This window comes from Oryx dammah, unplaced genomic scaffold, assembly GCF_014754425.2.
Source record: "Oryx dammah isolate SB20612 unplaced genomic scaffold, SCBI_Odam_1.1 HiC_scaffold_2, whole genome shotgun sequence".
Taxonomy (NCBI): domain Eukaryota; kingdom Metazoa; phylum Chordata; class Mammalia; order Artiodactyla; family Bovidae; genus Oryx; species Oryx dammah.
This window is the reverse complement of record NW_024070186.1, coordinates 84,330,422-84,354,999: the sequence shown is the minus strand read 5'-3', so window position 1 is coordinate 84,354,999 and position 24,578 is coordinate 84,330,422. Positions and strand designations below refer to the sequence as shown.

Here is a 24,578-nt window from a genome sequence, read left to right as displayed (position 1 = left end):
GTGTGTGTGTTGGGGGGTGTGGCTGATAGGACCCCACTGCTGTCCCCTGCCCAAGTCTGTGTGTGTGTGTGTGTTGGGGGGTGCGGCTGAACCTGTGTGAGTGTGTGTGTGGTGGGGGGTGCGGCTGAGCCTGTGTGTGTGTGTGTTGGGGGTGTGGCTGATAGGACCCCACTGCTGTCCCCCACCTGAGTTTGTGTGTGTGTGTGTATTGGGGGGTGTGGCTGATAGGACCCCACTGCTGTCCCCCGCCCGAGTCTGTGTGTGTGTATGTGCCTGGTGGGGTGTGGCTGAGCCTGTGTGTGTGTGTGTGTTCGGGGGTGCAGCTGATAGGGCCCCACTGCTGTCCCCCACCCGAATCTGCACCCTGTCAAGCCCAGCGCTGCTCTGTACAGGGTCTCTGGGTACCAGGGAGTGGGCTCCCCGCTGTGGGAGCTGACGTCGTGACGCAGTAGGCACTCTGGAACCTCTCTGAGTTACCATCCACCTGGCCCACTTGGGGAGTCCACCCTGGCCGGAACCCTGTTGCCTGAGCCGGTCTCAGTGGTGCCTCTGTCCTCCCTTGCTGCCTGCAGTGCTGGTGAGGCCGCCAGGTGAGAGGCCCTGGCGGCGGGCTCCGCGTTGGTTCTCCCCACTCCGGGTGCAGCCTGGCACAGGGGTGGGCAGGAGCTTCTCGGATGAGTGTGGCGTGGGCTTCAGGCAGGCCTGGGAGGGCCCCAGGTCCACATGAGCCCTCTGAGAGTCAGTGGGGAGTGGTCTGCCTTCTCTGAGCAACTTCCTCACCCGCACAGGGGCACGGCACTGCAGCCCGCCTCAACATGTTGCTGTGGGGATGAAACGGCATGACTTACTGTGTCTAGAGACCCGTGTGTGACCAGTACAGTGGACTGGGGGTCTGCGGTGGACCCGAGGCACAGGGGCCCCTCCTCCATGAAGCCCATCCAGGTCTGCCTCCTGCCCCCCAGCGGCAGAACGCTGTCTGGGTCCGCCCCCTGGGAACCCCCTCATGCCCTGCCTCGCTGGTCTGCACCTGCCCATCCTGTGTCCCAGGTCAGATCCTGGTGTAGGTGGCCATGCCCTGGCCTGGGCTGTGTGGGCCGGCTGCCCGGATGCTCAGGTTTGTCTTACAGAAGAGCCAGGTTTGGCACAGAGGTGGCCTGGGCTGCACACTTTTATTACATTTGGTGTAGGTACTGAGCGAGAGGGTGACTGAGCCATGGGACCCGCCGAGCTGCCCTATCCCCCTGCGACCCCCACCTCTCTCACAGAGGGGGAGGGACAAGCTTTCTGCTCACGAGAGCAGCTCGTGGGAAGATCTCACTCTGGAGGGAGCTGGATCTGTGCCCTATGGTTGGCAGGGCAAGCTGCTGATCTGTGTTAAGATGAGTTTAACTTGTGGCCAGTGTGGAGTGAGACTTTGGTCCTGGTCCCCAGGGATGGGCAGTGCTGACACCTGAGATACGGCCGAAGTTTCAGATCCCTGATCGCCCACCCACTCAGGGTCCAGCTGTGCTGTGGGTCACTCAGCCAGGAGCAGGCAATGAATGGATGGGGCATGGGTACCCAGCTACTTGCTGCCAGCCTCAGGGGCACAGGTCACCTGCAGTCCACAGTGGACAGGGCTCCCTGGTGTGAGCTTGTCTGAGAGTCTCACTTCCGTAGGTTCCTGTTTAAAACCAGCCTGGTTAGTGACCCCCTTTGGCAGCGGGGGCTGGGATGTTACACAGAGTGTGATGAGCAGTGTTGCCAGAGGAAGTGAGGTGTTAGGGGGTCAGTTGTGTTTAGTTGTCCGTTCTTCTGACTCCTTGAGCAGCTTTTGCTTTGGCCAGAAATGCGAGCAACTGAAGTTGGTCATTGATACGGCTCTCAGAGGGTCGCACGATTTTTGAGAGCAAATGTGGAATGAAAGCGTTCTTCTTTACTACGGGGAAAGCTCTGTCTCAAGTCCCTGGTCTAGGAGGTGAAATAGGATCTTGCTGTCTCACTGCCTGTTCTCGGGAGCTGTTGACATCCAGCCCTGTTCTGTGATGTGCTCAGCATCTGGAAGGGATTTCCGGAAGTCTCTGGGGGATCTGTTAGAGCCTGGAAACATGGGAGCTTTCTTGCAGCCCCGTGAGAGTATTCAGCTCTGAAGAATCAAGAGTCCTGGGCCTTCGGGGGTGTGAGGTTGCTCCCACGTTTTGTCATCACAAACATCGCTGCTGTGACCATTTGGGTGACTACCTGCACACAGAGACGAGCTTGAGCTTCTCCAGTCTTCACACCTGGAAGGGTCTTCCCTGGTCTGGGGGTCTGTGCACCTTCCCGGATGCTGCTCAGTGCTTCCGCAGCGCGGTGGTCCCCCGCCCTCTCCGAGTTCTGCCGAGGACCTGGTGTGGACTCCCTTTCCTGGGTGGGTCTGGCTGCCTTTGTTTCGGGAAGTGGAGACTGCGGGCGGCTTTGCGGGCAGACTCGAGTGTTCTCAGTGCCGCTGCAAGCCTTCTGGTCGAGTGGAGACCTGACCTGCTCTTCCCCAGCATTTTCCGAGTCTCTTAGAGGAGGTACCTCCAGCTGTAGGTGCAGCGCCTCTGTCTCGGGGGCCAGGGGGCCTGGCTTCGGGACTGGCTGCCACGGGCCATATAATGGGGGGAGACCGCCACACCCCTCTTTGGGTCTCACTGTCCCTCTCTGACACGTGAGGGCTTGAATCAGTGACTTGTACATATAGGCTCTTGGCTCTGCCCTTGTGGCTCACCCACTTCAGATTTTGTAACTTGCAGAGGGGTCCCCACTGTCGTGGGCACAGCTGTGGGCCTGAGCTGCGGCAACTGGCAGGACAGGGTGGAGGCTGGGTGCTGCCTTGCAGGGCGGCAGAGGCCTGGCCTTCACCAGTACCTGGCTGTGCCCTCGGTGGAACAGTCTGTGCGCTCGTACAGCTTGAGGGAAGGGCCTCAAATTCCAGGGCTTAAGGCCAGAGCAGCTGAGTGGTGACACAGGGGAAGCCAAGGTGCGCTGCTGGCCCTGGGGGACCTCACCTCCAGAGGCAGGGGGGCGCTGCTTTCTTTCTGAGGCCTGTGTGAGCCCAGGTGGCGTAGCTGCTGTGTGAAGCCCCTGCGGAGCCAGTATTTACTGTGCCTGGGAGTGTCCGCTCTGTCCCAGGACACTGATACACACGGGGGTGTCCGTGAAGAGAGGGAGAGTCAGAGCCCTGCCCCTGTGGAGCAGACCTTCTGCCAGGAAGAGGACTGAATGAGCCAGTGATACTTGTCTGCTTTGCTGCCTGGGACACCGGGAAATAGGGGCTCGAAACAGGGTGGGGTTCGTTTCATCTCTTGGTTGTTCCTTGAGAAGCAGATGAGTACATTGTACCGCCTCCTCGGAGGTGAGTTAGGAGGTTTAGCAGGATGAGGGGGCTGCGAGGCTGTCGCAGTCTTTAGGTGGGAAGCGGGGGCTCTGTCCCCGAGAAGGTGGCATTGGGCCAGAGACCTGGTGGAGTGAGGGAGCTGGGAGAGTGTCTGGGTGCCTGGTGGTTTGAGGAGCAGCAAAGAGGGGCCGTGGGCTGCAGTGACATCGCTGGAGTCGGGGGACGTGGCAGAATGGGGCAGGCCTCGCGGGAGGCCCGTGAGAGCTCTGGCTTTGTCCGAGTGACGGGAGGGGCCGCTTCTGGGTTTTGAGCAGAGAAGGGTCACTCTGGCTGTTGTGTGGACCCCGTGAAGAGGAGAACTATGAGCAGGAGGCCAGAGAGAGGATGCTGGCCTGAGTAGGCGGAAGTTGGGGGGCTGTTGCGTGCAGGGGCGGGATGCTGGGCCCATCCAGGAGAAGGTTCTCTACACTAGAGTTAATCCAGACGTGGGCCTGGGGCCTCGAGGGGGCTGTCAATGACATGCACCTCTCCGGCAGAGCTGGGGTTGTGGTGTTTTCATTCAACACTAAATTTTCCTAACAGTAGGATCGATCCACTTTTCTACAAAATAAGTGAAAGAAAAAGCATGAGAGAGAAAGAAGGGACAGAAGGAGAGCGGGAAGGAGAGCAGTGACCTTGCAGCGCGCGCTCAGTCGCTCAGTGGCATCCGACGCCTCGCCTCCCTGTGGAGTGTAACTTGCCAGACACCTCTTTCTCAGTCGGTGGGACTCTGCCCTTGGCGAGGGGACAAAATGAGAAAAGTGGAATGAGGGCAGGCCTCGGGGTGGTTGCCGTTCTGGAATGAGAAGAGCCTGGGCTCACAGCTGGGCCCTGGCCACTGTCCACCACGTCCCTGGTACGGGTGACTTCGCCTCTCCAAGCAGCCACGGCCACCTCCTTCATCAGGGGCGTGGCGCTGATGGCGGCCGGCTGATGGACTCTCAGTTGTCCACGTTGCTTCCTGACCCTTGCTTGGTTTTGTCCCTTTGTGGCCCCACGGTGAGCAGGTGCCGGTTCCTCTTGTGGCAGGGCGCAGAGCAGTCCTGGGAATGGGGTGTGGCGGGGGGACTGTCTTAGCTTGAGGTTAAGGCGGGGACTCAGTGGACAGGCTGCCAATGGGGACTCGGGAGACCCAGTCCTGACGTCAGCGTGTGTGACCTTGGGGAGGCAGAGACTCAGCCCGTGGCTGCCTCCTGGCTGCCAGTACTGCACTCAGCATTTTAAACACATCACCTCACCCTCAGATGGAGGCAGTGGACGCGAGTGGAGTCCCCAGAGTCAGGCCATTGACTGTTTCCTTCACGGTTTTTGCCAGTATCCTAGAACTGCCTGCAGCAGTAGCTGCTTAATATGTATTTTAAATCGACTCACTTTTTTTCCTCTTAGCCTCTCGTTAGGTGATATCTGTGAAATCATAGTTCTAAAGTGTTTTAATTTTTGCAGTGTTTTACATATCAAAGTAAATCTATGAGTATTAAAGTGGTTGGTCTCTGTGCTCCTTCGGAAGTCCTGTTTGTCCCCTCCGGAACTGGTGCCACATCTCGGGGAGCACTGGGCCAGGGGCTTTCAGGAAGCTTAGCAGTGGCAGCACCAGGAGATGACGGACACTGTCCTGGCTGCACGGAGCTCAGCTGCGCACTCCGGGGGCCACGGTGCTCTTGGGCGCCCACTGTGTCCCCACCCCAGAGAGCCAGGAGGGGAGGGGGGGTCATGTGGTCTGAGGTGGGGAGTGGGAGACCTGGCTGAGGCCACCTTCCTGCCTGCTCGATGGAGACAGGAAGCTGGCTCAGTGCGTTCCTTGGGTGTCACTCATGTAAAACAGCAGTGTTCTTTGGGAGGTCACAGGTCATGGGAGATGGCCACACAAAAAAGAAGTCAGGGGATCTGGTGAATAAGACCAGACAGCCCTACAGCCGGCCGACTCCTTGGCGGGTGGGCGAGCTGGGACACTTACCCTAAGATTTCACAAAGCAGACCTTGCTGCCGCAGGGTCACTGACTGGGGCTTCCGAGGTGGCTCTGTGGTAGAGAATCTGCCTGCCAATGCAAGGAGACGCAAGAGATGCCTGGGTCGGGAGGATCCCCTGGAGAAGGAAATGGCAACCCACTCCAGTGTTCTTGCCTGGGAAAGAGGTGTCTAGCAAGTTACACTCCATGGGGTCACAAGGGTCAGATACGACTGAGTGACTGAGCACACACACGCGCTGCAGGGTCACTGCCCTCCTTCCCTCTCTTCTATCCCTTCTCTCTCATGCTTTTTCTTTTGCTTATTTTGTAGAAAACTGGATCCTACTGTTAGGAAAATTCAGTGTTAAATGAAAACAACCCAAACCTCATAATCTATAAAAGAAGTGAATTAAGGGAATGATTATACCCACCATGTACAGATGATTTGAGCTCACTAAATGAATTCTTTAGTAAGTGCTGGAAAAGATAGGGAGTGACCGGCTGCCTGCCAGACTGACTGCTCAGGGCTGAGAGATGGGCCCTGGGAGTGGGAGGCAGGGCGGCAGGTGGTGGGGCTGGCTGTGGCTCTGTGGGCATGGGACGGACTGCACTGTAGAAATCATAGGTTGGTGCCCAGGGCCCCACAGCTGTGTCATGATATCTGCACGGGCATGCGGCCTGTGTGACGGCACTGCTAGCTGGTCACGGACATGTGCAGACCGCCCCCCAACCCCTCTTGCCTTCGGCGTCGCCCTGGAGGGGCGTCTGGGCCCACTTCTCTGACTCTCTCCCCTCCTCTCAGTGTGTCGTCTTTCTTGGGTCCTTCCTCACCCTCCGTCCCTGTGACTTGCTGTGACCCCTGGCGGTCATCCTGGAAATCCACTTGGAAGGCCCAGGTGTTTGAAGGTCTGAGAACAGAGCACATACAAGACAGACAAGCTTTTTCTTTCTTATCCTCGCATGTGTAACCTCTGTACCTTGCTCTGCTAACAAGGTCTTCATCTCGTCATCTCCTTGCCCAGGACCCTCCCACCACTGGGGGTAAGGGGTGAGGATGGGCAAGGGGGAATCCAAGTTGGTGCCCCAGAGGGGCACCCAGAGGGGCTGGCTCTAGTTCCTGAGCCCAGGGCCCATTCTCCTGGGCAAGGGGGAATCCAAGTTGGTGCCATCAGCTGGGCACCCAGAGAGGCTGGCTCCAGTTCCTGAGCCCGGGGCCCATTCTCCTCCAGACACGACAGGCTGCTCTTCCTTGATTTCTTGTTGGGCTCCTGAAAAGTGTCAGTCGCTCAGTCATGTCCATCTCTTCGTGACCCCATGGACTGTAGCCTGCCAGGCACCTCTGTCCATGGAATTCTCCAGGCAAGATTACTGAAGTGGGTAGCCATTCCCTTCTCCAGGGGATCCTCCCAAACCAGGGATCCAACCTGGGTCTCCTGCATTGCAGGCAAATTCTATACCATCCGAGCACCAGGGAAGCCCTCGAGTCAACAAACAATTGACGTCTCAAAGAGGGAGGAGGTTTATTGTAACCATTTATCCTTGTGCCATTACAGGCAAGAAAATGGGACGAGGTGGGAACGTGAGCGGGGTAGAGGGTGGGACTGGGGAGAATGACCAGCATGTGTGGAAGGTGGTATGAATTCCCCACCCCCTCGCCCCTGAGCAGAAGCCCACAGATCCTTCAGCTGCTCCCCACCGTTTGCCACCTTGTCCCTCTCACATTCTATTTTCTCCTTGTTCTGTCCTGCTCTGGTCGACTGAGGTTTTGGAGAACTGGAATGTGGCCCATCTCTGCTGAGGTGGTAATCTGTGCTCTGGAGAAAATAAGTCTGGTAATTGAATAGCCAAGAGTGCAGTGGGGTGGAGTGAGGGGAGTAGCTTCCGTTTTGGTTGGGAAACTCTCAGGAGGTGACTTGCGAACTGGCACCGGAAGAGCTGGAAGGACATAGCTGTGGTTGACTCTAAGGGAGAGCATTGTGAGCAGACGGAACCACTGGTGCGAAGGCTCTGAAGAGTAAATGTGCTGGCATGTTTGTGGGATTGAAAGGCTGCCAGTCTGTTAGCAGATTTTTCTTTCCATCCTAAAAATATTCATCGTGTTTTCACATTCATCGTTGATGTCCTTGAGAAAACAAAATTCCACCCCCCACCCAGGGAATCATTTCCCTTCAGCTCTTGTTGGAATGGATTACTAAGATCACCCAAACTAGGATCGCACTGGTGGGAACTGACCAGCGTATGGGGGGACCCACTCGGCCCTCATGCAGTTGGAGTGCTGCAGAGCCAGGCAGCTCCGATTATTGCTGTATCGTGACTTGGGCTGTTTATTACAGAAGGTATTTTTTTGTATCAAATCAAGGTATTTTTGCCTGGGAAAGGCATTTGAGCACTCATAGAACAGGGTGATAAGATCAGCTGTCCTTTACTGAGTTCCTATTGCATTCCTCACAAAAGCCTGGAGACTGGCAGCATGATTCTCTCCCATTTTCAGACAGGGTAGTTTTGGGGTTTTGACAGGGGTTGCCAGGTGATGAAGTGTGGACTTAGCATCTGATCCCAGAACTGCCCGCAGACCCGGCTGGGCACTCCAGCACACGTGAGATTCCACCCCAGACTGGTGCCCACGGAGCAGGGCGATAGCTGTCGTGGGCTCTCTCCTGTCAAGTCCAGAAGCTGGCACTGCAGCTCTCCTGCCCACTGTTCTGGGAGGCCCCCGGGAGAAGCGGGCGCCTGTTGGCTGTTCCTGCAGTGCCTGGATCCCGCAATGCGAGCAGACTTCCCAGAGTGCTGTGCTGTCCCTCTGCCCTCCGGCAGCTCCTCCAGGGACAGCTGGGCCCAGGGAGGTGACATGGCCATCCCTGGTGGCCCTGTGCCTGCCGCCCTGCAGGCAGGCCTTGGCGTTTCCTGGAAGCCTGGCGTCTCCCTGGGCACAGGGCCTGCCCCACCACCTCCCTTCTTGGCTCCAAGAGCTCTGTGTGACCTGATTCCTAGTGGGCGTGCTGAGTGACACAGGAGTTTTCTCTTCCAGGCTGAGCTACGGCTTGGCACGGCTCTATCCCCAGTGGACGTTTAGTGGAGCAGTGGTCTGGCTCCTCAGGCCTGTCTGTGCCAGTGAGCCCGGGGCCAGACATCTGCCCCTGCCCGTCACCAGGCTGTGCCGTTCTGGGTGCTTTGGCCTCCCCATGTTGGAGAAGGTGTGGAGAAGGTGTTGTGTGTAATGGATATGAGGCAGACGTCCCCTCTCCCCCATCCCCAGGCTGTCCTTCGCAAGAGAGATGTCTTTCCAGTCTCTCAGTTTACATGGCACTCTCTTGGTTACATGCTTTATTTTGAACAGCAAAGTACAGCTTGAGACCACCTTAGCCTAAGCGTTAATTACTGAATGTGGGTGCTCCTAGAATTCTCCTGACAGACTTCATTAAAGGTAAAAGGAAGCCGAGAAATTTAACACAGATTTAGCCACTGTTTCTGGGATTTTGATCTCATAATTATAAATGTGGAATATTGATATAAGGGATCCTTTTAAAGTGGCTACAGATATCTGGTTATAGGCTGGTGAAAAAACCCAACTGCCTTAATGGTATGGACATAGGTTCTCCAGGGTTGGGATAGATGCCTTTCTGGTGACAACATCCCACACAGATTTATAAGGGGCTGTATCTGAAACATCTTGAATGGATGATTGGATGATGTGTTCTGGAAAACTGCTCTGAATGACTCAACCTGACTCGGGTTGGTGAAGACATTCGTGTTGAGGAGCCCATGAAGGGTTTGAAAAAATTCAGTTTATAAAGTGTGTAGTAGATGGAAATAATCATGAATAAGATTTTGGTAATTTAAAATATGTATACATAAATTGGGCTTCCCTGGTAGCTCAGATGGTAAAGCGTCTGCCTACAATGCAGGAGACCCAGGTTTGATCCCTGGGTTGGGAAGATCCCCTGGAGAAGGAAATGGCAACCCATTCCAGTATTCATGCCTGGAAAATCCCATGGACTGGGGAGCCTGGCGGGCTACAGTCCATGGGGTTGTAAAGAGTCGGACACAACTGAACGACTTCACTTTCACATACATAAATTAATAAAAGTTGCACATAAGATTTGGCTTTTTAATCTACATCTCTAAAAAATTATAGTCAGTTGCTGTAAACCGTCATCTTGGATCTTCTCATGGGTCAGCTGCCTTCGGTATGGGAGTCACCTTGTGGCCCTGGGTTTCTGGGTTATGTGGTATTTCTTCCTGCGGCCCCTGAAGCGGGGGATCTGAAAAGGAGGGGTAGCGGCGGGGGGGAGCATGTTCTCTGCCCCTCTCCCTCTTTTTTCTCTCTCTCCATCACTCTTGCTTTGATCACCGCTGCCAGGCATTAGCACCTGGGTGGGCTGGGGGGCTTCAGAGAGTGCCAGACTCTAAGCCCGCCCTCAGGAGACCACAGTTTACAAACCTGTTTGAGATACCGGCAGGCCTGGTGCTTTGATTCCTGCTTGCAGTGTCTGTGCTTTGCTTCTTGCTGCAGAAAGTATATTCCATGGAACATATTAATTTATCTTTAAGTAGATTTATTATATGAAATATTCATTGGAGCAGGCTCCTCCGTACATCGTTTGGAACAATGTACCCAGTACAGTTTGTCCTCATAAATCTGTTAATGCTGATGGGATGTAATTGTCTCCTGTGAAGCTTTGGGGTGAGACAGGGGCCTGGGTAGGGGAGGGAGCTGGCTGCCGCTCGCTGTCTCTCCCCCATGGCTTGGCTGTGGTGGACACTGTTCTGAGTGTGTGTGGGTACACATCCATTTTTTTCTCTTCTTTTTTAATGAATGCAGAGGCTTCCATTTCTGAGGGCCTTCTTGTCAGCTTCCAGCTTCTTGTCAGATTCCAGTTTTTAGCTGCTGTTAGAGCTGTAATGAGGCTCAGAGGGAAAAGCCGGCTCATGAGTGAAGGCTGATCTGTGAGCAGAGGGAGTTCAGGGGACAAAGGAGGGGCCGGGTATGTGTGTGCATGTGTGTGTACGTGTGTGTGTGTGTAGTATGCCATCACAGAGGAAGCTCAGGGGACCAAGGAGGGGCCATGTTTGTGCGTGTGCACGTGTCCAGAATGCTAACACTTTGGATTAAGTGTAGCGTGGCAACCCTTGAGCTAGGTGCTTTATCTGCTTGTCCCAGGTGGTCCTTACAGGAGAGGAGGTGTTGTCATTCCTGTGTTATCCATGAAGAAACTGAGGCCCACTCGAGGCTCGGAGAGGTCTAGTAGCTTGGGTAGAATGCAGCTTATTGAGTTCAGTGAGCCTGTCCTGATGGCCTGGGGCTTTCCCAGGGCCCCGAGCAGTCCCAGATCCTGGCCTCCAGGAGTGCTGCATCCAGCCAGTGCAGAAGCAGGACCTGCAGAGGAGACAGATGGGGAAGTGGAGCCTCCCTCCTTGTGACACAGGGTGCTCAGGACAGCCTGATGCATTGTGGGAAGCCGTGGGGAGGCCAGAAATGGGTGTCTGAGCAGGAGTGGAAGACTGGCTGGAGTTTACCTGGCAGATGGTGGCGGGGAGAGGTCGTTCCAGATGGTGCAAAGAGCAGGGGCAAACACGAAGGGCACAGGGACACCAAGGTGTGGCGGGCAGGGTGGAGACTGCCTGGTTCAATTCTCCTCAGCGCCCAGGGAGGGGAAGGCTGAGGGGCAGCTGGAACCACTAGTGTGGGGCCTTGCTGGGGCATTTGGACTGTGACCCAAGGCTCTGAGGAGCCAGTGGAAGTTTTGAAGCCAAAGAGGAAGAGAAATGAATTTGCATATTTGGAAAATTCGTCTTGCATTACAACAGAGGCTGGTTTGGAGGGTGCAAGACAGGAGGTGGGGAAGCCTGTGGAGTTTGTGGCCCCCTTACAGCCAGGATGTCAGGGGAGCAATGTGTGTGGGGTTGTCAAGGCCAAAGCCATAGTTTGGCACCTGTGTTGAGAAACAGCAGAACTGGTCTGGATTCCACATCCCAGTTTGGAAACAAAAGTGAAAGTCGTTCAGTTGTGTCCGACTCTTTGTGATCCTGTGGACTATACAGTCCATGGAATTCTCCAGGCCAGAATACTGGAGTGAGTAGCCGTTCTCTTCTCCAGGGGATCTTCCCAACCCAGGACTGGAACCCATGTCTCCTGCATTGCAGGTGGATTCTTTACTAGCTGAGCTACCAGGGAAACCCAGGTTGAGAGGTCACAGAAAGGGGAAAAAGTCAAAGGAAAAAAAAAAGTCAGAAAAAGGATAAAGGCAAACAGCGCATTAGGAGACAAATGACAAGAAGTTGTAAAAAGACTTTTATGAAGAGATAAAAAATTTAAAGGCTTACAGATAGGGAATGATGAGGGCTAACACAGTATAAAGGATTTTTTTGCTTAACAGTGTTTTAGAAATTTAAGTGGATCTGAGAATAAAAAGGAAACACTTAAGTGAGTTAAGACAAAAACAGATTTCTGGCCAAAAGCAGAACCTAAAGGAGGGGGAAGCAGATGGGACAGCTGGCCACGGCAGGGCTGTGACATGCTTGTTCTGGCCGTCCGAGCACTGACAGCTCCGGGGCTGCAGGCTTGGGCAGGTGGCACTGAGGCTGGCCCGGGAGAAACCTGGGCAGGTGGAGGGAAAGGGCAGAGGTAAGTGACTAGATGGAGCCTACCCGCTTGGGGCCTTCTCGGGCACTGCCCACATCTGTCATTTCTCCTGCAGCAGGGCTGCTGACAGTGTCAGCAGCCAGACAGGGGCCTCGTGTCACTCCTCCTTTCACGGTCGGCACCCTGGTCGGACAGGTCCTTGACCCTGGAGTCGAGGTGGCGGCCACCTTGCAGGCTTGTCCTGTCCTGTTAGCTGCCAGGGAAGATGGAGGTGGAAAGTCATCTGCAGATCTCGTGGGAGGATTGGAGGAGGAGGAGGAGGAGGAGGAACATCTGGGCTCTGGCCTGGGTGCATTTATTGAGCTCCTCTTGCGTGCAGTGGAATGTGCTGGCTGTTGCAGGGCACACGAGCAACAGGGAAGACTTGCAAGACGTATGTGAGCAGAGTGCATGGTAATCTGGCGTCTCATGTGAGGCTGGGCTCTCTGTGGGATGGGCTGATCATCTGGAATAATGCCAAACAAGGGAAACTGATTAAGGAGGCTCTCCTGTCTCTAATTGCTGATCTTGCTGATGTTTTCCTCTATGGGTCACTGGAAAAGAGGAGCTGTGTGGAGCCGAAAGAGCGTGAGGCTTGGAGTCTGGAGGCCACGGTTCAGTTCTGGCTCTGGCAGTTGTTAGCGCTGTGATCTTGGATGAGTGTAACATCTCTGAGTACCTACTTTCTCAGTTGTTGTTGGATGTCTGCCTGCTGAAGGCCAGGTTGTAGTGGGGATCTGTGTGTGTATGAGAGGGTTTCATAAACTTAGACTGATCTGTGTGTATATGAGAGGGTTTCATAAACAGAGCCCTGTGACAGCCGCTGGTGACATCTCTAGACTCTACGTGTTTTAAGGAAAGTGGTGTCTGGTTTCTCCTGATACCTCTCTCAGTACCTCCAGAGTATCTGGGACACTCAAGAAATGGTAGTTGAGTCAATGGATGAGTTGACTGCATCTCCAGACATTTTTCATTTTCTAGTGGCCAGACCCTCTCCCTGTCACACTGTTGGCAGGGAGGTGGAATGTCTGACTGCGATGCAGAACACGTGTAGTGGCCTCCAGGTGACGCTGGAGCCAGTGCCAGGCCCCCAGACTTGCTGAAGGTCCTCACTTCGTGACCAGACCCTTTAACTTGGTTTCCAGTCTCTGGGCACAGGGCTTCCTCCAGTTGGGTGCAGTTTGAAGTGCAGAAGCAGAGGCAGACTGGGGGCAGCTCCCGTTCCCTGCCCACTCCTCTTCCACTGTGCCCCACGTGTCTGCCTACACACCCTCACACTCGGTGCCCATCCCCATTGCTGGACTCTGCTGACTCCCCATTGCTCCCCGTTTCCTTAGCTCTTAGAGATTCCATGTCCCTCTCTCGTGGGCCCTGGAGAGGCCATATCTGTCCTGTCCACGGCCCGTGTGTGTGCTGGGTCCCCGCCTGGGGCGCTCACTCTTGTCGTTCCCTGTGCCCTCCTGCAGGTCGTCTTTCACGATGTTGGCGTGCTGACAGACAAGCTCTTCCCTGTCGTGGAGGCTATGCAGAAGCACTTCAGTGCTGGCTCGGGGACCTACTACAGCGACTCCATCTTCTTCCTCTCAGTGGCCATGCATCAGATCATGCCCAAAGGTAACCTGAGCAGTGGGGCAGTGGGCCCTGGGGTGTGACTTTGCATCTGTTTTCCTGGCTCCAGTACTGCTGGCGCTCTGTATCAGAGAGCAGACAGAGTTCCACTCCACACGATGGAGAGGGCGGGGGCAGCCAAGCCCTCCGTGTACAGCACTCCCTGCGCAGAGACTCCAGGGCAGGGCCCTGGGCTGCACAGCTCCCAGGGCCCACGCACGAGTCCCCAGTGTGAGTTGTGCAGGACCGACACCCTGGGTTGGGGCACCTGGGCTCCAGCCCTGACTCTGCTCCTCGTGCACACACGCCTCTCTGAGACTCAGTTTGCTTATCTGTAAAATGGCAGGTTGGAATAAATGATGCTGTATCTCAGTCTGTGATCCTGATCTTTCTGGTTTGAGCCTGTACTTATCTGACTTAACTTATCAAACCTAGATGTTGGAAGTGCACATTATGACTTAGGAGGACTTTTTCTGAAACTCTGATGCACAATTATTTTCTGGGCTTTGGTCCCTGTGGGGCAGAAGAGATGGATTGTCTGGTCTGTGATAGGTCAGCCTTGTGTGGAAGCACCGGCAGGTTATCCTTGGACTAGAAGCCTTGTAGGGGGTTGGGGGTCTCATTTGTGGGGTATACCAGGGTTCTGGGTTCTTCACCTCCAAATAGTCTATGATTGATTCTGGAGCCCTGGGTATTGCCCCCTTGCCCACCCCTATTTCTAGCCACAGTGAGCCATGAGCTGAGCTTTGTAGGGGTGAGGAGGGGAGTTCTGGGATCTTGGGGTAGCAGCTCTCCAAACTGTGACCCAGGCCAGCTGGGATCCAGCAGCCCAGGGGACAGCCTGGCCACTTGGGAGGTCACTGCTCCCCCACAGCAGCCCCAAGTGGGAGAGGAGCTGAGCACCACTGCCCGAATTCCTGGTGAAGCAGGAACTCAGGAGACAGAGGCTGAGGCCAGGTTCCTGTTGGCAGGTTGTTCTAGCATAGGAGAATCTAGCCCATCCATCTTGGCTGAGACTTTGTCTCCCTGGGGTAAGTTCCTGCACCTGTCTGTTCTCTTAGCTGTCAGGCGAGGGCTCAGGGAGCTTCATGAGTGCGGGTCCAAAGAGAGAGGGGACTCACCCACCTGAAGGGCGCGGGAGGAGAGCTGACATTTGTGATGCTGTGGGGAGACCAGGTGCAGCTCCGGCAGTGCCCTGAGTCCCCCACAGCCCTGGAGCTCACACACGTGTGTGCTGACCGAGGAGTTGAGTGACTGGCAGTCACTCCTCTCCCCTCAGGTGGGCAGGTGTGATCTCTCTGGGCAGACCCTGTGCAGGTGCTGTGGGCATCTCAGCCCGCAGGAAGCTGTGGCCCTGCCCTCCTGGATTCCAGGGAGCAGACAGATATAGGAGCTGGTCCCAGCTGTGCTGCTGACCCCGTGTGCCTTTGCTGAGACCTCAGTGTCCCCACCTGGAATTGCAGGAGCTGACCTAGTGAAGAGTCCAGGCTTCCAGGAATCGCCCTAGGAGATTTTGTAGTTCTGGGGAGCAGAGAGGAGGGGGGTCTTACCCTTATCCTCTCTCTCCCACCCGCGCCTCACTCCTCACAGTCCATTTTGATCGCTGTGTAGAGCAGGCTTGGGAGCAGGATTCTATTTGGGCAAAGGGTTTTGTGGTTAAACTAGCAATTTGAGATTCTTGGCCAGATGGGCCTTAAGGGCCTGCCGAGTCCTGTTGTGCAGGATGCACGATTGGCCTTGAAAGAGGCTCAGTGACCGAAGATGTGATGAAGAACATCAGGCAATCTGGGGGGAGGCAGGCCTCCTCCTCCTTCCCCTCCTCCCTCATCAGCTGGTAGGTCTCTGTCCATCATATGCTAAGCTCTAGGCCAGGTCATGCTTTGGGGCACCCAGGGGCTGGTCAGGACCAGGCTGTGAACTCTAAGTGCAGATGACAAGAATTAGGGACCCAGGCTCCACTCTCTGCCTCGATGACTGTGGTTAGGGACCCAGGGTGCTTCCTGTCTGCCTCGCCGACTCTGCCCTGCCCAGTAGCCTGGCCCTGTCCCTGGGCCCACATCTGCAGAGAAGAGACTGTGGCCTGGGTCTTGCTGTCTGTGCAGTAGGTCAGATCGGAGGTGTCCCTCCACATGCTCCAGGGGCCCTGGGTGGGGGGCAGTGTCAGGAGATGGGGATGGTGCTGTGTGAGATGTGCCGAACCAAACACAGACACTTTTCTTGGGTTTTTCAGAGGTTCATTTATCCATCCACCCAAAGTCTGCTTCCTAAGAAGCACATTATTAGGAGTTACTAAAGTTTGATAATCATAAAATAAAGCGAGCCCTCCTGGAGTTCTCCCACGGAGCTTGGGTGTTTCCGCCCAGCAGTCTGGCTGCTGCACAACACTTGGCAGTGTTGCAAAACTCCTACTGGGCAGAGCCTTTGGAATTCCTGTGATTTTCGCAAGGAGCTTTGTTTCCAAAGCACTATTAGTGCTGTCTTGAGTTTGTCATGTCTCTTTATTGCTGCCTTTTTTGTTTTCATTGTTTTCAATCATAGAAATTGCTATTGTCTTGTGCTTTGTTGATGATTTTGTTCTTGTGTAATTGCCACATTCTTGCTATTTTGGTTTATTTTGTTTCTTTCTCGGTGTTCTTTTTTCTCTGGGAAAGTGAGAATGGGATGTGGGTGGATGGATCATAAACCTTTGGTCTCACCCAGGAGGGCTGATTTGGAAAAGCTTGTGTTCCCTTGAGTTACATCTCAGGAAGTCCTGTCTGGAGTTTGTCCCCCAAATTCAGGTTATTTCTGTGTATTGAAATAGCGCCTCTCTTCTCCTCCCCCTTATAAAACACAGTTAGCGTTAGTCATTCAGTCGTGTCCGACTCTTTGAAACCCAGTGGACTGCAGCCTGCCAGACTTCTCTGTCCATGGGATTTCCTAGGCAAGAATACTGGAGTGGGTTGCCATTTCCTCTTCCAGGGGTTCTTTCCCATCCAGGGATCAAACCCTGGTCTCCTGCACTGCAGACAGATTTCTTTACCATCTGAGCCACCAGGGAAGCTTCTGCAGCATAAGTGTTACCATGCAATACCCAAACTGTTACAATATGTTTACTTCTTTTTCTATTTTAAAGTAACTTTCATTAAAAAATCTGAAAACTGTTAAAATGGAAAAAAAGTTATACTTTTACTACTACATAAACTTCTGAGTATTTTCTAATATCTTCCCAGCACGTAGCTTTTAAAAAATTTAGGCAAAGTAGAAGTTGGACTACATGTTTAAAGCATTCGAGTCTTTCTTATCTATTAAAGTATGAAATTCAACCTTCATTTAAGCTGAAAATTGAAAGAAATGGTACAAGTAAATCTGTATCATGACTTTTTCAGTTAATGTCACTCATCACCATTTTCTATGTAATCATAGTCTTTGAAAAATTTTTGAATGGTTCCATTGAGTAGCTAAACCTTAGTTCGCTTTATCATTTCTGTGTTCTCAGCTACCTAGATGCTTTCTATTATTTTCCTACGATCATAAATTACACTGTGATGACTGTCCTCATGTATAAGGATTATTTTCTTTAATTAAGATGATTTCCTTAGGCTAGCTCCCTGCAGGTGCAATTCATCGGCCAAAAATTAGCCTTACAAAGCCTGCCTGTGTTGGCTGCCTCTGCCCCAGGGTCTCAATGGGCACGGGCAAGGTTCTCTACAGTTCCCCAAGCCCGTTGATGCCTGGCCTCTTGGAAGGACCCGAGGCAGCTGCATATGAACATAAAGGCGGTTGCTGTCCCCGCTTGACAGGAGAGGAAGCAAGGAGCTGGGGGAAGGCTCCTTCTCTGAGTTCTGGGATGAGCTGGGCCTCCCTCTAGGTTCCTGAAGCCTTGACCCTGGCTTATCCTGATGGCACAACCTACATGCCAACCTCCCAAACCCACACAGCCTCCTGAGGCTTCCAGAGCCTGGCCCCTCTTCTCTTCTGGACCCCTCGCTGCAGCCCTGCAGAGGGGGCCTGGCTGGGCTGGGTGGCGATGGTTAGCCCCGTTTGTGTTACCCTGACCATCCACTCCTCTCAGATCACGTCCACAGAGAGCATGAAGGTGCCTTGCTGGTGGATTGCGCTGGCTCTGATTTTAGTCAGACCTTATGTCTCCTTCCATTGCATGTTGGAGGGGCCACGTGCAGCTGGCTGCTCCTGCCACTCACACTTGCCTACCCATGTGTCCTATGCAGACACGCGGCCTCTCTCTGCTCCTTACTCACACCCACAGGGCTTTTATCTCCTGTCAGTAGTGTTGGGCTTGTCACCATTGGAAGCGTCTTATGCAATGGAAAAGAAAATATTTTTTTGCCCAGCTGGAGCTGGAGGGTGCAAAGAGCAGCTTCCTTCTCTGTCACATGGCTCCAAGGAGCTCTTGGCTCTGGCTTAGAGACAACAGGCCATAAAAACAGCTCTTACCCAGACTGGGCTACGATGCCTGGTCCATGGTGGGAAGCGGAAGGCAGGTGCCCACATGGTCAGCAGTGTGTAAGGCTGGCCACAGACCCCAAGAGACTTTCCTGGGAGGCTCTCTTGTCCTAGGGTCAACTCTTTGCCAGTAGATGTCCTTTGCCAAGGGTCTGGTGTTTGCGTGACCTGGTGCTAGGCACTGCGGGTGTCCCAGAGATGTGTGCTGGACTCATGACGGTGGGGTGGGCGGCATGGTCCAGTGACGAGGCAGGACGTCATGAAAACCGCAAGGGAGATGCACACAGGGCTGAGTGTTCAGAAGCGGAAGAGTCACAGGCATTTGGAGGGAAGGAGGAGGGCTTCATGGAGGAGGTGGAACTTCAGGTGGGCTTTGAAGGGTGGGTAAAATTCCACTGTGTAGAAACAGGTAGTGAGCAGTTCAGGCAGTTGGGAAGAGTGTGGTGAGTGTTTGGGAGATAGCACAGTGCCTCCATTGACAGACACATTAGGGCGCATGGGAAGCCGTGAGAGAGAAGGTGGGTGGGGAGGTTGGCAAGTGCCAGGGGCTTAGATGCCAGGCTGGGGGGCTGGCTTCTCACACATGGGGCAGAGCCTCTATGAGCATCTGGCAGGGAGGTCCTTGACCAGATCCATGCTTTAGGAGGTGTCTGAGACTGGGATGGACTACATGAGGAGATGTTGGGGCCCAGCACATATCTTTACTGAGTGTCCATTGGCTGGGCAGGCTGGGAGGGACCCACGGATAGACTCCCTGGCTTCATGCAGCAGCTACTCTGGATGTGCGTGTGTGTGCACACGTGTGTATCACACATGTCACATACATAAGGGGAACTTCAGAGCCAGGTGAGACCTGATAGGCATCCCAGTGTTTGCACAGCCCTGCTCTTTCCATGAGACCCAAGGAGGAGGTGGAACTTGAGGTGGGCTTTGAAGGGTGGAATTGCAGATGTTGCTACGATGGCTGCTGTGGGAACAGGTACGAACTCCCTCCAGCTTTTAACTCTGTGGGTTAAGAACGGGAGGAGGTAAAGAACTTATGAGAGTAGACAAAGCAGACTGGTTTATGAGCTCATCAACCCTGTGCAACCAGTGCAGGTATTCCTGCCCTGGGGCCTCTTGCCTGTAGTCCTTTGCACTTTAGTGTGAATTAGCCTCCAGTCCCATTGCTTTCCTCTGAACACTGAATGGAGATAGATAGCCCATGAGAATGAGATGAATATGTGAAATAATGACAAATGAGGTTGAGGGAAAGGTGGAAGGAAGGAGGAAAAGAGGATTTTGAAGCTTGGTGCACTTCTAGGGGCTTTTGGAGACAGGCTCGGGCTTGTCTTAAGAAACCTGAGAGGCCAGGGAGAAGGAGCCCAGGAGGAGGGAGGCCAACGGCCTGATTAGACCCTGGTGAGGCCTCAGTCCTGGAAAGTTCGAGGAGACCCTGCTCTTTTCCGCTAGTACTTTCCCTCCTAGACCCCATGAGTCTGGCCCCCTTGGGCCCTGGAACTGGACCTGGGTGATAGAGTTAGCATGAGCATGCTATGCAACTATCTGGCTTCTGAGGGCCGAGCCTGGGCACCTGACTGTTTTTACCATGGTGTCTGTTGGAGCAGGGGTATAGGAGATTCTGAGTAAGCTTTAGGCAAAACCAGCTCCATAGCAGATAGACCTTAGGCCCCAGTGGAGTCTGGCCAGCTGCTTGCTCTGGTCTGTGCCCCAGTGGAGTCTGGCCAGCTGCTTGCTCTGGTCTGTGTGTTATGGGGTCATGTTAGCAGAGACCTGTGTTCCTGCTAGGACCTGTTGGTTTCCCTGCCTGCAGTTGAGGAGTAAAGTTGTGCACAGCCTGTGTCTGCACGGAGGTGGGCTGGACCACCTCTCCTGTCTCGGCCTGTGCTCGAGGTATTGGCACCTCTGGGCTCAGGATTTCTGAGGTTGATGCTCATGGGCTCTGCCAGCTGCACTGGCTTCTGGCCCACTTTGTGTGCTGGAGGGGTCTCAGGTGGGGTCATCCTTGGGGTGTGGGGACTGTCCCTCCCACTGGCTCTGTTTGGGGCACACTGTGGAGGGGGCATTTGAGATGAGGATGTGGGTGTCCTCTGCCTGTCTAGGGACAAAATCTCCTTTAATCACAACCTTTCATCTTTATAGAGGATGTTCATGTCCACCTATACTGGGGGAAGGTGGTGCAGTAGGCACTGTGACCCCATTTTTCTGAGAAGGGAGTTGAGGCACAGAGAGGGGCAGAGACCTTCCCTGGGTCACAGAGCCTGACTGAGCAAGGACATGGCTGACTCTCAACCAGCGCTCATCAGGGACAGCCCCACACTTTCCCAGCTTGGGTGAGAGGCTGGCCCAGCTGTGCTGCTCAAGTGTCCAGGCTCACCCTTCAGGCTTGCCGTCGGGTACAGTCCAGGGAGGGTTCACATTTGCAGAAGCTTCAGTTTGCTCATGAGTCAATCAACCAAAATTGAGGGCTGGCTTTGCTCCAGCACTGTTCTTGGGGCTTTGAGTAAGGAGAGAAAGTTCAGTGTTGCCTCATTTCCCCTGTCCAGGCTCAGCTTTCCCATCTGTGAAGTGGGGATGCCTTTCCCTTGGTTCCAGGGCTGTTGTGGGGAAAGGTCAGTGTGGGAAAGTACTGACTGCACAGTAAGTCGCTGCTGATTATGATTCCTTCATTTTGGTGTTTCTTCAGGTCAGTTGCTCCTAAAGCAGTGGTTCCCAAGTTTTACTATCCAGGGACCCCCACAGCTATCTAGATCACCAATGGTTGTCTCTCCCATTTGTTCCCAGGAGAAAACCAGTGCCCAGCTTGGGGGAAAGGACTGTACTGGATGGGTGTTCTGGCCAGAGAGGTGGGGTCTGGCCAGTTATCAGCTCCGGGCTGGAACAGGGCGCCGTGTTGTCCTTTACTGTGACCTTATATTCCACAGGAGGTTGTGTACATCCCAGAGAGCAGGGGTTGTCAAAGCAGATCTGTTATCTAGTTTAAGCCTCCTAACAGTTCTGTGGAGAAGGCAATGGCACCCCACTCCAGTACTCTTGCCTGGAAAATCCCATGGATGGAGGAGGCTGCAGTCCATGGGGTCGCTAAGAGTCGGACACGACTAAGCGACTTCACTTTCACTTTTCACTTTTATGCATTGGAGAAGGAAATGGCAACCCACTCCAGTGTTCTTGCCTGGAGAATCCCAGGGACGGGGGAGCCTGGTGGGCTGCCGTCTCTGGGGTTGCACAGAGTCGGACACGACTGAAGCGACGCAGCAGCAGCAGCAACAGTTCTGTGGTATAAGCAGGAATTGACATCCCAGTTTTACAGATGGACACTATGGTGTCCAGAGAAGTTCGGTGAGTTGATCAAAGTCACCTGGTGACTAAGAGGCAGTATTGGGATGAGGATCTTGGTTGTCCCCCTCCAGCTCTCTCCTGGCCTCAGTTTCCTCACTCTTCAGCGAGCATATTGGGCTCCATCATCTCCTTGGTCCTTACCAGCCAGGCTTTCGCTCCCTCACTGTACATACCCTGAGTTTATCAGCGATGCAGGTTGTATATGTGTGTGTTTTTTATATGTTTCAGTTTTCAAATCGGTGGATACTCTTCCAGATCTGTGTGTATGTGTCTGTCTTCTTGACTCCAACTTCTCAGGATGCCCTTTGATTGTCAGCACTCTGGGCCTATGCATCTTCTCCACGTCGGTCTCCCTATCTAGTCTAGGTTAGTCACTTTTTAAAAAACCAATAGACTTTATTTTTTAGGACAGTTTTACACATATAGAAAAATGTGAGCATAGCACTGAGAGTTCCCATGTGCCCCAGTTCTCTTATTATTAATGTATTACATTAATGTGGTACATTTGTTGCAATTAATAAACCGATATTGATACATTCTTATTATCTAAAGGCCACACTCTTCAGGTGCCCGTAGTTTTCGTCTAAGGTCCTTTTTTTGTCTCAGGGCCTGCTGTGTGACTCTGGCCAAGTTGCTGAACCTGCCTAGGCCTTGGCTTCCTTGTCTGTAAAATGGAGACAGTAACAGTTCACAGCTCAGGGGGTTGTTACAAGAATTAAATGAATTAGTATACTTAATAGGCTTAGAGCAGTGCCTGGAACATGGTAAGGTGTTAGCTTGTCTCCTCTCTGGATCACTCTGTAAAATGAGGATGAGAAAATTCAGAGGATTAACGAGATAGCCTCCATTAGCCCTCAGCACTGTGCCTGGTTCATGGTGCGTGCCCAGTAGCTGGCAGTGTGAGACGTGCCTCCAAACATAGCACCAAGGTGTATGGGGCCGGAGGCACTCTCAGACTCGTAGGCACCCAGTTTTGCCTTTTGGAAGGAGCTTCTGATGTGGGAGAAGGAGATTTTCTGGGTGATCCTGGGCAAGTCATTTGACCACTTGTCTCCCAGGTGAGGATGCCCATCTCTGACCTGCCTTCCTCTCAGGGTTACTGTGAGCTGGAAATGGAGTAATGCAGCTTAAAATGGTTCTCCCCCAATCCACAACACCTTTTCCACCTGCTCCCAGAATCAGAGCATCTGAAATCTGTGCAGTCCTAGCACATTAATCAACACTGTCAGCCCCATACCGCTTGTGCGTCCTAGGGACATCTGTGTATAAAGATCGGGCAAATGCAAAATGCTGTCAACTCCCTGAAGGTGTAGGACTTGGGCCCTCAGCGTCTTCTGCCCCAGAGTCACCTTTCTGAAACCTCTTGTGATGCTTGCTGTTGTAGAACAGAATGAAAAGGCGACTGGTGATGAGTAGAGGGTGGCCCGACCCTGCCTGCTCCCAGCGCCCCCTTCTCCTGGCATCATGGGTGCCATCACTCTTGAGCACCCTTCTTTCAGCCATCTCTCCAGGGGGCCTTGCTGTCCTGAGGCTGGAGGTAGACACTTGGACTCTAGTGAGGACATTCTGGGATCCACTTTAGGTCAGTGGTGCTAGATGGAAAAGGCTGGTGTGAATCACGGGTAATTTGTGCACCGATGAATCTCAACCCAGGTTCACAGGTCCACGTGAAAAAGAATGGAGTCCAGGTTGGAAAGCCTGCATGTGGGGGATAAAACCAAAGTGGGAAAATCCAGACTGGCAGCTCTCATTCATTCCTGCTTTGAAACACTGAGATCATTGTGCAGCCTTTTGCAGAAAGCTTTTAAAATTCCGTCTTTTTCTTTTTTCCCCCTTAGGTGAAATTTGACACATGTAGTAAAAGCTATTTTCAGTTTGGATTTCTTTGTTCTGTGCTTTTTGTGTTTTCACTTACTACCACGGGGGGTCATTAATATTCCCCACTGTTCTCTCCTAGCAGTTTTATAAAACAGAGGCTTTTAAAGCTGGTTTATGAAACTTTATAACTTTGTTCAGTTAGAACCCAAATCAGAAAACTAGTCTATAACCAATGTTTAATCATCCATCAGTGAGGCGGACCTGTGTCTACCAGGAAGGGTCCCATAGGGGGATGTACGTGAATTCTAGAACCTGGGGTGCAGTAGAGAGTGGTGGGGATCCTGAGGGGGCCTCTTCTTTGTCCCAACCCCATCAGCTTCAATACTGAGAGAGAGCAGAAACAAGGGGCCCACTAAACTCACTGATGCTGTTTTGATTGGTTTGCCAGCCCCTGGAATCCTTCATGGGAAAGGTGGCAGCCATACCCACAGTTAGTCCCATGGTCTCTGCTTGCTTCAGGGGTGAAGTGGCCTCAGGGTTGGTTTACTGTGGATGTGAGGTCAGCACCCTGATGCTGGAAAAGATTGAGGGCAGGAGGAGAAGGGGATGACAGAGGATGAGATGGTTGAATGGCATCACTGACTCGATGGACATGGGTTTGGGTGAACTCTGGGAGTTGGTGATGGACAGGGAGGCCTGGTGTGCTGCGGTTCATGGGGTCTCAGAAGAGTCGGACACGACTGAGCGACTGAACTGAACTGAGGTTAGCAGACCTGGGGTGAGTTCCTGCTCTGTCTCCACCATCTGGCTGTCAGGGCGGGGGGCTCTCTCCCTTCCTTGATTCCTCCCTGGAGGACAGCAATGGAGACTGGCCCTAGGACCCTGCTTACTAGTGGGTGTGGTCACTGTGTCAAAAGTCTCATACGTGAATGTGGCTTCCCATCTCTCTGGAGTTTTCTTCTGGCTCCTGAGACTGCAGAAGTGGGCAGGAACAGGGTTGCCTCAGCTGGGTGGGGGCCGGGGGGCCCCGTCCCCCTGTCTCTCCTGCGCCCCCTCAGGCTTACTTGTATGAGAGGAGAGTGAGGTCCTGTGGAGGCTTTGGGCCTCAGCCACATTCTCCAGCCTGGTTTGCGAGAGCATCCTGCACCGCAGCCCAGCAATGACAAGGTGGTACTTGAGTTTCCCACCTGCTGTGACTGCCGGGGTATCTGCATGTCTCAGGAGCTGCCTCAGGAGGAGGGGCCGCTGGGCTTCTCCAAGTTCTCTGGGCAAAGTAACAACTGAGACCGCCTAACCCCTAACAGAGCCTCTGGGTGAACAGCCTGGCTTCTCAGTATTTCTGACTCTTTGTTTAGAAAATGGGGATAACTGACTACACAAATGTCAAAAGGTTGCATGGGGACTGAGCTGTGGCCTGAAG

General features: G+C 53.5%; 1 protein-coding gene and 1 non-coding gene across 2 annotated transcripts in view; both read left to right on the top strand.

The window, feature by feature from the left end:
• XXYLT1 (xyloside xylosyltransferase 1) overlaps nt 1–24,578 on the top strand; it is a 190,306-nt gene that overhangs the window by 16,451 nt on the left and 149,277 nt on the right. Inside the window, exon 2 of the mRNA XM_040249227.1 lies at nt 13,414–13,561. Coding sequence (XP_040105161.1) covers nt 13,414–13,561 — 148 coding nt within the window. The remainder of the gene's footprint in view (nt 1–13,413; nt 13,562–24,578) is intronic.
• TRNAC-ACA lies at nt 9,189–9,260 on the top strand. Its single transcript has one exon. It is a non-coding gene; the product is annotated as a tRNA-Cys (tRNA).